General features: G+C 43.4%; 1 protein-coding gene across 8 annotated transcripts in view; it reads right to left on the reverse strand.

Moving 5' to 3' along the window:
- Positions 1-12,113, reverse strand: part of FREM1 (FRAS1 related extracellular matrix 1) — a 166,185-nt gene that overhangs the window by 100,036 nt on the left and 54,036 nt on the right. For all 8 annotated transcript variants that reach the window (XM_043566605.1, XM_043566603.1, XM_043566602.1 and 5 more), the window contains exons 11-13: positions 4,254-4,447; positions 3,469-3,559; positions 531-698 (exon numbers count right to left, since the gene is read on the reverse strand). In XM_043566605.1, the coding sequence (XP_043422540.1) occupies positions 531-698; positions 3,469-3,559; positions 4,254-4,447 (453 nt within the window). The remainder of the gene's footprint in view (positions 1-530; positions 699-3,468; positions 3,560-4,253; positions 4,448-12,113) is intronic.

Raw genomic sequence — 12,113 nt, forward strand, 5'->3', positions numbered from 1 at the left:
TCAACATGTGAAACTCAGTGGAAAGGAAAGGAAATGAAAAGGATTTTGATAAAGTTTTAAAAATAATGCCAAATTCAGCAACTGGAAAAATCTCTCCTTTTAGAAAGTCTCATGGGAGGTGAAAGATTCCCTTCCCCATGATTTTTTTTTTCCTACACTGTAGCTGAAAAATTTTAAGTTCTATAAAATAGGGGCGCCTGGGTGGCTCAGCGGGTGAAGCTTCCGATGCTTTGGCTCAGGTCATGATCTCACAGTTCATGAGGTCGGGCCCCATGTCGGGCTCTGTGCTGACAGCTCGGAGCCTGGAGGCTGCTTGGGATTCTATGTCTCCCTCTCTCTCTGCCTCTTCCCCACTTGCGCTCTCTCTCTCCTCCTCTCTCTCTCAAAAAATAAATATTTTAAAAAATTCTTTTAAAGTTCTATAAAATAACCCAAAGAAAAGTTATCATTTCCAGTAAGTCTTCAAGGCTTTCCTCTCTTTCGTTAGGTCTTTCTTCCTTTTCATCTTGCATATCAAATATCGTACCTACCTCAGGAACTTGATTATCCACTGGAAGAACTGTGATGTTAAAGCAGATCCCATGCAAAGTGCCCCCGTGCTGGTTACTGACAGAAAATGCAAACTGGACGTGTCCCGGATGGAGGCCTATATCTTGCATGGGTGGCATGTAGGCCACTTTCATGTAGTTCACAGCATGCTACAAGGCAAATTGACATGGACATGTGGGTACCCATCGGTAAGAATCAGAGACTTTCAGAGAGCTAGGTCTTCAAAAACCATCGTGTGGACGTCAACAATTGCAAATGCCAACATCATCAATTTGAAGATTCCAAAAATCTCTATTTCATAAATCACATTTTCTAAAACCAGGAGGGAAAGGAACAAAGAAATTAAGGAAATATATCAAGGGCTTGAAGCCATCCAACTCTATAAAAGAAAGAAAGCTCTGGGGCGCCTGGGTGGCTCAGTCGGTTGAGCGTCCGACTTCGGCTCAGGTCATGATCTCGCGGTCCGTGCATTTGAGCCCCGCGTTGGGCTCTGTGCTGATCGCTCAGAGCCTGGAGCCTGCTTCGGATTCTGTGTCTCCCTGTCTCTTTGCCCCTCCCCTGCTCACGCTCTGTCTCTCTCATAAATAAATAAACATTAAAAATTTTAAAAAAGAAAGGAAGAAAGCAAGCTCTAATTTCAAGGCAGCTCCACCATCAATTAGCTGTGTGATATTGATTCAGTTACTTAAACTTGCAAGGCCTCTGTTTCCTTATCACCAAAATCAAATAATAAAATAATAGTACCTAGCACATGGGGTTTACATACTCATCTGCAACATCCAACTGCAGTGAGATAAGGCAGAATTAGCTCTAAGGACGGGGGTAGCTGCTGCCTGTCAGAAGCCAAGCTCTCCAACCAGCCTGATGGCAGGGCCCGGGCGGTGGACGGATCGGCACTGCATGGCGGCCCACCGAAAGTGAAGCTTCTCAGACTCCTGCTTTTATGTAATTTGGCCTTAGCGCTGGTCAGGGCAGCCCCCCTCCCAGTGAAAGCACCTGGGGATTTGTCGGTTGGGGAATTGCCCACGACAGGCCCCCCGGGAAAAGAACCACTGGGGAAAGAAAGAAGATTCCGCAAGGAAATCATGCAGCCAGCCCTTGCCACCCCCTATAAAGACTCCTCTCCCTAAAGGAAGGACAGCCCCATATATTTCCCAGCCAAGGAGGGGGACAAATGGGTTCGAAATCCCCACTCTGGCAACAAAGGAATATATATACGGATACAAGTTACTCCAACCCCTAGGCCCATTTGGCCCCCAGGAGGAATTCCAGATGATAACTGGACCTGGTGGGTTAAGGTACAGAATGGTTCATTAGTTCCTAGGTATACATTGTCTCTCTGGGAGCACATAAGGCGTGGGTTCCCAGGGCCCTCTTGGCTCCCTCCCGGCACCCCAGACCAAAGCGAATACTTTTGTTCCTTGTAACCGCAAATGGTTCAAAGGAACAATTAAGAAGTCACGTCCCTGTAAACGTTCCCCTTGAGGTGTTGAGAGCTAGACGACCTTGAAAGGGCAGGAGGGAACGTTACATGAAAATAACTATGTTGTTCCTTAATGGGTGATTACACAAAGGAACATCTTTAGAATCAGGTAATGTCAGAAAACATAGATGACACACGTTATAAGGAAATTGCTAACAAATATAATGCCACGCTTGCCACAATAAAGCGGCCAGTCTAACACACGGCTGTGGTCTGGGTCCATTTGTTATTTTCGCGACGCCATTCATCCTTTGGGAACCCCTGGACCTGCCGGAGCTGGAGTCCGGCAGCTGCCTAAGTATTCATCACCATTAGTGTGATTTTCAGAGGTACAGTCCAGAGGAAGAGGGAGAAGGTTGATGAAAGATTTTGGAAGGTAGCAGATATTATGAATCGCATGTGTTCCCCTCCCCACCACCACCAAAAAAAAAAAAAAAAAGATATGTTGAAGTCCTAACCTCTAGGATCTCAGAATATGACCTTATTTGGGAATGGGGTTGTTGTAGCTGTATTAAACTAAGATGAAGTGTGGTCATATGGAAGGGCGGGCCCTTAATTGAATAGAACTTCTGTCCTCATGAGAAGAGAGAGACACACAGGGAGAAGATGACCATCAGATGATAGACGCAGAGACTGTAGTGATGATCTACAAGCCAAGGAATGCAAAAGAGTGCCAGAAAACCTCTAGAAGCGAGGAGGAGGCAAGGAAGGCTTCCCTACAGGTTCTCAAAGAAGCATGACCCTGCAGACAGCTTGATTTCAGACTTCCAGCTCCAGAACTTTGGGACAGGAAATCTCTGTTGTTTGAAGCCACCCAGTTTGTGGTACCCATGGCAGCCCTAGGAAACTAATACAGTAGGGTATTGAGTGACCTGAATTTATTGGAATAGAACCATAGGCACCCAGGTCTGTAAATCAGAGCCCGGTGCAAAAGGCTGTGTTAAATAATAACAAGATTTTGAAATCATATCCAGCTCAAGGAAACATTTTCTTCTTTTTTTCAAAATTTTTTAATGTTTATTTATTCTGGAGAGAGACAGAGCATGAGCAGGGGAGGGGCAGAGAGAGAGAGAGGGAGATGCAGAATCCGAAGCAGGTTCCAGGCTCCGAGCTGTCAGCACAGAGCCCAACGCGGGGCTTGAACTCATGAACCTTGAGATCACGACCTGAGACAAAGTCGGCGCTTAACCGACTGAGCCACCCAGGCACCGCAAGGAAACATTTTCAAATAGATGTCACGTGCTTAATAAAAGCGTGGAAGCAGAAAGAACGTAAACATCAAACATTTGATGCTTTTGACAGAAGTCAAAGGCCAACATTGTCAAGTGCAACACTAGGAGTGCCATTCCTTTTCAGAAGATACTTACAGAGGGAGGGGGAAGGGGAAAAAAAGACACTTACATCACGTTTATCAACATTTTAGCATAGCATCATACCTGAGTGAATGATCTCAGTCCCGGGGCTGCAGGGTTTTTGGTTAGCTTTGGAATACTATCCACCATAAATAATTTCCCAGCATCCAGATGCCTAACGAGAGACACAGGAAAACACGTCAGCTAATTTCCCAGGCAAGAAACATTAAATCAGATAGCCCACAACCAAATTTTCTAAAGCTAAAAAAGCTCATGGTAAGAAGAAATCAAATGTTCCATCTTTATATTTTCTCTTTCTGTCGGGGGGTTCTAGTCTTCAGTCCAGAATCATCAGTGCCATTCTCATGACTATAGAAAGCCTGTACAGAATTTTCTACATTGACCTCATGGAAGGGAATCATTCTTCTCATCCTAAAAAAAACATTTCCTTGCTATCGTGTATATGACACAAGCCTCAGGTATGTTCATGCCACTTTTCTGATTGGGATCATAGAATATGACCATTTTGTGGCCTGCAACATCTAAAACTAACATGAAGACTCAATAAATTTTATTGAAAAGACAAAAATAACATTCCCTTTAGAAAAAAGAAATGTTGTATGAAAAGAAGATGAAGACCATTTTAAGCTTACCTACGCTGAAGACACTACAAATGGCAGGTCACTGACCAATTAATACAGCTTTTGAAGGGATAAGTTTGACATTAAAGTAAATGTGGAATTGACTACAAGTTCAGGTCCGACCAACAAAGCAGCTGAACCGCAGTATATGTATATGGACACTTGCAACTCAATCCTTGAACACAACCCTCTACAAAGAGCCCAGGTGATGACTTCTCATAGAGATACCTGTGGCTGAAAGAGAAAGATGGGGGTGTTGTCACTGTGTAGACGAGATCCCCGTCATATTCTGTATCTATAAAATATAGATGCTTCTTAGTTATGTAGGCCACCTCGGTTTCCTTGACAACCAAATGCCGAGAAACTCCAGGAGCCTCCTTTGGAAGCTGGTCGTCCACTGGAGTAATGTGGATGGTCACCATCTGGAAAGAAATGACCTGTGCCATTAATTTGAAATACCAGGAGATACCAAAGAAAACACCCCACCATCACCTAGTCACGATTAAACTGCTTTTATTTTTTTTTCTTTTTTTTTTTTCAACGTTTATTTATTTTTGGGACAGAGAGAGACAGAGCATGAACGGGGGAGGGGCAGAGAGAGAGGGAGACACAGAATCGGAAGCAGGCTCCAGGCTCTGAGCCATCAGCCCAGAGCCTGACGCGGGGCTCGAACTCACGGACCGCGAGATCGTGACCTGGCTGAAGTCGGACGCTTAACCGACTGCGCCACCCAGGTGCCCCTAAGCTGCTTTTCAAAAACTGCCGTTTGCAATATACTTCCATCGAAATGATTCAGGAGCTATCAAGAACGTGAGCCCAAAATGGAACATTCTTACCCATGTTATGCTGTATTTTAAGAATATAATTCTCACAATTCTAGTTAATGCAGTCATGAATGCTGTCGAGCAGGCACATAATACACAAAATATGTTCCTGATTTTGTTCCCGCTTCTCCCTTCCACCAACACCCTGTGCTTTCCTTCACCACCTCTTTCCGCTCAGTCATCACTCCTAGAAACCTTGTCATGACTTTGGTTCCTCCTTCTCCACCGACACATAACACGTCTCCAAGTCCCAGAGTCTCCACTTACAAAATTCCCTGCGCTGTGACCACACCCCACCCCCGCCCCACTCTTACTGGTCTAGCGCCAGCTCTTTTTAACTTCTTCCCTACATTATTGCAACTGTTTCCTGTTAGCCCCAACTCCAGTATGCAATCTAGACGTTACATACCTCTGGTGCTCTCTTTAAAAAAATGCAAGTCAAATCAGTCATGCATTGCTTCAAAAATCTAAACAACCACTCGGGGGGGGGGGGGGGATTAAATTATTCCAGCTCCTCACCACGGCACCCAAGACCTCCATGGTTTAGACACACCTGATTTTTCAACTCTGTCTTTTACCACCTTTCGACGTGAACCCAGGACTCCAGGTACACGCGGTACCCGGCTGTAGTTCTCAAGCTGGTGTCTGCGGTCTGGATCACGTTGTTCCTTCAATCTGCAGTGCTTGTCTCCTGTTCTCTCCAGCAACCTGAGGCTTTCTCACCCTTGAGGGCTCCTCTGAAAACTTCGCCCGATTTCTCAGTTGGAATGAACTGTTTCTGAACTGTGCTTATCCCTCAACAAACAATATTATCTTATTGCCTTGTGTTATTAGCTGGTAGTTTGCATGTCAGTCTCTCCTAGACTGAAAGGTCCACAAGGGGAGAATCGTAGTATCACGAACAAACAACGTGGAATTTGTCAGTGGACAGACAGTTGAAGTGCAAAGTATACCACTTAGTGGCTATTATTAATCTTGAACATCTCACTCAACTTTCTTGAGCGTCAAATTTACTGATCGGTTAAGGGTAGCACCAACAACCTCACAGAGTTGTTATGAGGATCAAATATCACTATGTAGATAAAATGTCTGGCACGTAGTAGGTGCTCAGTAAATACTATGTTCGCTTCTGTAGCTCTACGACATCTGGCATGGTATTTGTAGGTAGGAGGCACTTTTTCAGCATTTGCTAACTCAGTCAACATGCCCTATTTGTGATTTAAAAAACTCTTCTTTAACAATTTGTTTTAACACTTATTCATTTTTGAGAGAGAGAGACAGAGAGACAGAGCGTGAGTGAGGTAAGGGCAGAGAAAGAAAGGGAGACACAGAATCAGAAGCAGGCTCTGAGATGTCAGCACAGACCCCACGTGAGGCTCAAACCCACAAACTGGGAGATCATGACCTGAGCTGAAGTCAGACGCTTAACTGACTGAGCCACCCAGGCGCCCCTGTGATTTAAAAAATTCTTGGGGCGCCTGGGTGGCGCAGTCGGTTAAGCGTCCGACTTCAGCCAGGTCACGATCTCGCGGTCCGTGAGTTCGAGCCCCGCGTCGGGCTCTGGGCTGATGGCTCAGAGCCTGGAGCCTGTTTCCGATTCTGTGTCTCCCTCTCTCTCTGCCCCTCCCCCGTTCATGCTCTGTCTCTCTCTGTCCCAAAAATAAATAAACGTTGAAAAAAAAAATTTTTTTTTAATTCTTAAAGTCATACTCACTGGTTTGGAACCATGCAAGAGGGCAGGGAGGCTTTGCCAAACAGCTTTATCACGACATCTATTATTATGTTTTACAATAATCCATGATTGGTTGCGAGAAAGCAATTACTAACTCCCTCTTGAAATGGAATATTTGTCACCATGGTCTTTACACAGCTTGATGCAGGAGAGTGAGTATTCTTACCCCGGTTTTATTCCTTTTAATATTGTTCCTGAAGCACGGATCAGCAGTGCTAGTTTTGCCTACAATAATGGTGTCCATAATACTTAGTTTGAAAATGAAAAAAAGTCCTTTTTAAACTGGCATACAGGGGCACCTGAGTGGCTCAGTGGGTTAAGCGTCCGACTTCAGGTCAGGTCATGATCTCGTGGTTCGCAAGTTCAAGCCCCGCATCGGGCTCTGTGCTGACAGCTCAGAGCCTGGAGCCTGCCTTGGAGTCTGTGTCTCCCTCTCTTTCTGTCCCTCCCCAACTCGCACTCTGTCTCTCTCTGTCTCTCTCTCTCTGTCTTTCTTTCTCTCTCTCAAAAATAAACATTAAATTGGCACACAAAGCAAAAACTAAAACATGCGTAAGCTTTACTATGACCAAGACTGGGAATGTCAGCTCAGTCACCTACAAGCTATGCTCCCTGGGCAAATAATCTAACCCCTTTGGGGCTCAGTTTTTCTGTCTAGTAGCACAGGGAGTACCTAGTAGTAGATGCTCAATTAATTAATTCCCTGTCTCCATCCTTCATCACGGTTACAAAAGCACCCGACATAGGTACTACTCCATTATGAAGCATTTCAATAATTAAAAACTAAATCCAGTTATCAAAATAAAAGAACACAATAAAAGCCATTTCTCCAGTCTCCTGGAGTCTGTGTCACAATTTTTTTTCCCAATTACAGTTTTTCGCTAATCTACAAAGTTCAGAAATTCTCTACGGGACCTCCCAGCCATAGCGTGGATCAGTGAGGCTCCACTTAATTGAAAAACTGGATTTAATATGGAAACAATAGTTATTGTGCCTTCAAAGAGACCATTTTCCATGCTAATTTATTCTCCAATGTGTTCTTTGTGTAAAAAGAATGTACAAGTATGCTTTTTTATATGCCTGTAGTAATTCTTGGTGGGCACATTTTTCAACATGCTTTATGATCATTTAAGTTGGTGCATCTTTACATATTTATGCATGTTTAAACCATTATTGTGTGTGTGTCTGTGGGTAAGAAAAATCCTATTTTAACAAGCTCCATAGAGAAATAAAGAATTTTCATTGTACTGAAATTTGGTTGTAAAAATGACATTATTGAATACCCATTCCCAGACAGTGAAAAGCTAGTGCCCAATCATTAAGCTGTTGCGGCTGAATTCCCCTACATCCCTCCAGTCTACTTATGGCCACAAGCACCTGCAAACAGACTTGGAGAAAATCTGAACATAAAGTGATAAATCAGTACACAAAATGGCGAAGGGCAAAGCCTGACCTTGACCCTCAGACTCAGGTTCGCTATTTGATACTCTGATGGCTAGTATTTGACTTCCTTTCAAGCCTGGCTTCTTGATCCTTTCTCTGCCTAAGCTTGGGCTCTGCCTGATTCTTTGTCTTGCATCTTCTTTTGAGATTAGCCAGCACAACTTCTCAGATCCAGGAACCTCTACAAGAAGTCCCTTCCACTTGACTCACAGGCCTTTGTGGTACCTGCTTCCTTTCTTCTTCCTTTTCTTAGTCCTCTTTCTGCTTTTCTCATCTAGCCTTATTTTTCATTCTCCGTTTTCTTTCTTTCTTTCTTTCTTTCTTTCTTTCTTTCTTTCTTTCTTTCGTTTTTATTTTAATCACCCCATGCTCACCACGAGAAGTGCATTCCTTAATCACCATCACCCATTTCACCAAAAGCACATTGAGTGGGTGAGGTTTTATTTGATGACGGTAATGGCAACCAAGAAAGAAAGAGGGAGGGTGTTTCTTGCTGCTGTGCAGATGTGCAGACACGCTGTTGGTGTGTCGGCTGACCTCTCAGAGGAGCGTTCAGTGGAGAAGGGGGAGAGGAGGAAAGGGGCACCCCTGCTACGTAACTTCTTTCCTGATTTAAGCACATTGTGTCTCATCTGAGGAGGTCCTTGCTTTCTGTCTCTATGAAAGGAAGTTTTCCAACAATGTGGCCTAAGCAATCTTGTGCCTGAGTTAATTTTTAGTCACCATGGAAACTTCTAATCACAAAAGCTCCCGTCAAGCAACCTTCTTATCTAGACTTTCTTTTTTTTTAATTTTCAAATGTTTTTGTTATTTATTTTTGAGACAGAGAGAGAGAATGAGTGGGGAGGGGCAGAGATTGAGGAAGACACAGAATCCGAAGCAGGCTCCAGGCTCTGAGCTGACAGCACAGAGCCCGACGCAGGGCTCAAACTCGCAAACCACAAGATCATGACCTCAGTCAAAGTCGGACACTTAACCGACTGAGCCACCCAGATGCCCCTAGACTCTCAGTTGATGGTGGAAGGCTGCAGATATTTTTGACTATTTTACAAATTTTGTTGAATTTTCATCTGTAAGACATGACTAGATACTTGCCCAAATTGAAGGTGCAATCATCAAGTAGACTAAATGATCATGCAAGTTCCTTAAAAATTCAAGTTTCAATGATGCTATTGGGGGCTCACAACACAAAAATGCTTACCAGCACACACACACAAAATACTTGTTTTGCTGTTATGCGCACACCAATTCCTAGAAACTCTGAGGAATAAAGCTTTACATTCATTCCTCCCCCATGTCACTCCTTCCCCAGTTCCTACCAAATGTTTCAGTCGTGTTTCCTCTTACTTCCAATAAAGGTTGAAAAATCAGGGTTCATATTGGGACAACAAAACAAAACACACAAACAAAAAAACAGTTCTTGAGGTTCTACTTTGAGTCTGGTACCAATATCTGAAGACACAGAGATAAATAATTTGGGATTCCTCCCATCAGTGAGCTTATAGTTGATCCCATAAAACAAATAATGGCCTCACGTTATAGTTATTTGATATCAGATAACATCAAAGGACAAGTTGACTCAGCCTGGAGGAGGTGTGGAATGAGGGCATCAGAGAAGGACTGCTGGAGCAGGTGATGTTAGAGCTGAGAGTAGGTCCATCTAGAAATGGATGAAGCTAAAGCTGCCACTACTCAAAAGGGAAAAACTGGGGCTAGATGAATGCTACCAAACACCCTGACACTGTATTAATGGATTTTAATTGTCCTCAATTACAGGGATGTGGCTGATGTCCTCTATTCTTTTGTTTTAATCTTTATTTTCCGTAGGCTCCATGCCCAATGTGAGTCCCAAACTCACAACTCTGAGGTCAAGGAGTCACATGCTTTACCAACTGAGGTGGCCAGGTGACCCGATCTCTTCTATTCTTAAAGGACCATGTGAGGGATTCTGATAATAACCCCTTCCCCAAAAGATGAAAATTGGAACTAACACACTGGCAGTGGGTGGAGAGGTAGAGATGGATGAGAGAAATCTATCAAGTAGATTCAGTAAGACCTGCTGACTGATGGGTTCCACAGACATTAGACGGAAAAAAAAAGGGCTGGGGATGACTTCAGAGATTCTAATTAAAGTGGTTTTGTGAAAGTCTGGGAGGAAATATTCCAAATGTCTTATGGATTGTGGACATGGGGACTTGAAAATGCTGATGGGGGGTGCCTGGGTGGCTCAGTCGGTTGAGCATCTGACTCTTGATTTTGCCTCAGGTCATGATCCCAGGGTCATGGGATCAAGCCCCCGTGTCAGGCTCTGCATGGAGTATGGAGCGGGCTTGTGATTCTCTCTCTTTGCCCCTCCCCTACTCATGAGTACATGCTCTCTCACTCTCTCCAATTATAAATAAATAAATAAATAAATAAATAAATAAATAAATAAATAAATAAAATGCTGAGACACACATATGTAGTGATGTCAGGTACAGAGGTGGGCACTTAAGGTTGAGCTGGAGAATATTTAGGAGCCAAAGAATAAGTGGTATGTGAAAACACAGCAAATTTATAGAGTTGGTCTCTCTCTCTCTTTCTCAACATAGATTAGGAAGATGAAAGCAAAGGAACACATAATTATGACCTCTTCTTTCGAAATCTATCCATCCCAGGGAATAAACTTATAACTGGATCTACAGAGTTTAGTCTGAGTTATTTGCCAAGATTCACAAATAATTCTGTTTCAATACAGTTTTCATTTCCTTATTATAGAGCGATCGCACATCTCCATTTGATCTCTAAATATGTGAATATCAATAAATCCATATCTATGATGTATAAAATACGTAATAGCAGAAGTTCTGAGCTTTTGATTTCAAAAACGAACACATAATCTGCTAAAAGTGGTATGGTGTTCTACTCAGAAACAGGTCTGTTTGAATAGATACAACAGAAGATTTAAAGCAAACCCTATTAGTTATTATTGCCGTTTCAGATTATCAAGTCAGCCAAGGTCTCAAGCAACAATGTAAACTAGAAATGGCATATAATACATTGATGAAAAGAGGGTGTTGTTATGTTTAAGGGAATTGATTTCTTATTCAATAAGCAGAGGAATTAGGAAATTTCTAAAAAAAAAAAAGAAAGAAAGGAAGAAAGAAAAGAAAGAAAGAAAGAAAGAAAGAAAGAAAGAAAGAAAGAAAGAAAGAAAGAAAGGAAATTTCTCATTCATTTTCCATTCCCTCTTAACAGGGGTCACCTACTTCCTTCAGTTTCTGGGCTCTCTGACATCATTCTTCTTGATTATCCATTTTTGTTACAAACAGATGAATAGCTCAATCACCTATGCAGTGGCTAGTGTAAGTGACTGTGGCATTACAAGAACACATTATATAACCAATAGGGACACATGCTTTAAGAAATCATTCTAAAAATTTTCTTTATTTTTTTAATTTTTTTTTAATGTCTATCTATTTTTGAGACAGAGAGAGACAGAGCATGAACGGGGGAGGGTCAGAGAGAGGGAGACAAAGAATCTGAAACAGGCTCCAGGCTCTGAGCTGTCAGCACAGAGCCCGACGTGGGGCACGAACTCACGGACCGCGAGATCATGACCTGAGCCGAAGTCGGCCACTCAACCGACTGAACCAGCCAGGCGCCCCTTCTTTATTTACTTTTTTTTTTTTTTTTAATTTTTTTTTTCAACGTTTATTTATTTTTGGGACAGAGAGAGACAGAGCATGAACGGGGGAGGGGCAGAGAGAGAGGGAGACACAGAATCGGAAACAGGCTCCAGGCTCCGAGCCATCAGCCCAGAGCCTGACGCGGGGCTCGAACTCACGGACCGCGAGATCGTGACCTGGCTGAAGTCGGACGCTTAACCGACTGCGCCACCCAGGCGCCCCTTCTTTATTTACTTTTGACAGAGTGCAAGCATGAGCTGGGGAGGTACAGAGAGAGACAGGGAGACACAGAATCCAAAGCAGGCTCCAGGCTCCAGGCTCCAAGCACAGAGCCTGATGCGGGGCTCGAACTCACGAACCGTGAGATCATGAACTGGGCAGAAGTCGGATGCCTAACCGACTGAGCCACCCAGGCGCCCCT

This window comes from Prionailurus bengalensis, chromosome D4 (assembly GCF_016509475.1).
Source record: "Prionailurus bengalensis isolate Pbe53 chromosome D4, Fcat_Pben_1.1_paternal_pri, whole genome shotgun sequence".
NCBI lineage: Eukaryota > Metazoa > Chordata > Mammalia > Carnivora > Felidae > Prionailurus > Prionailurus bengalensis.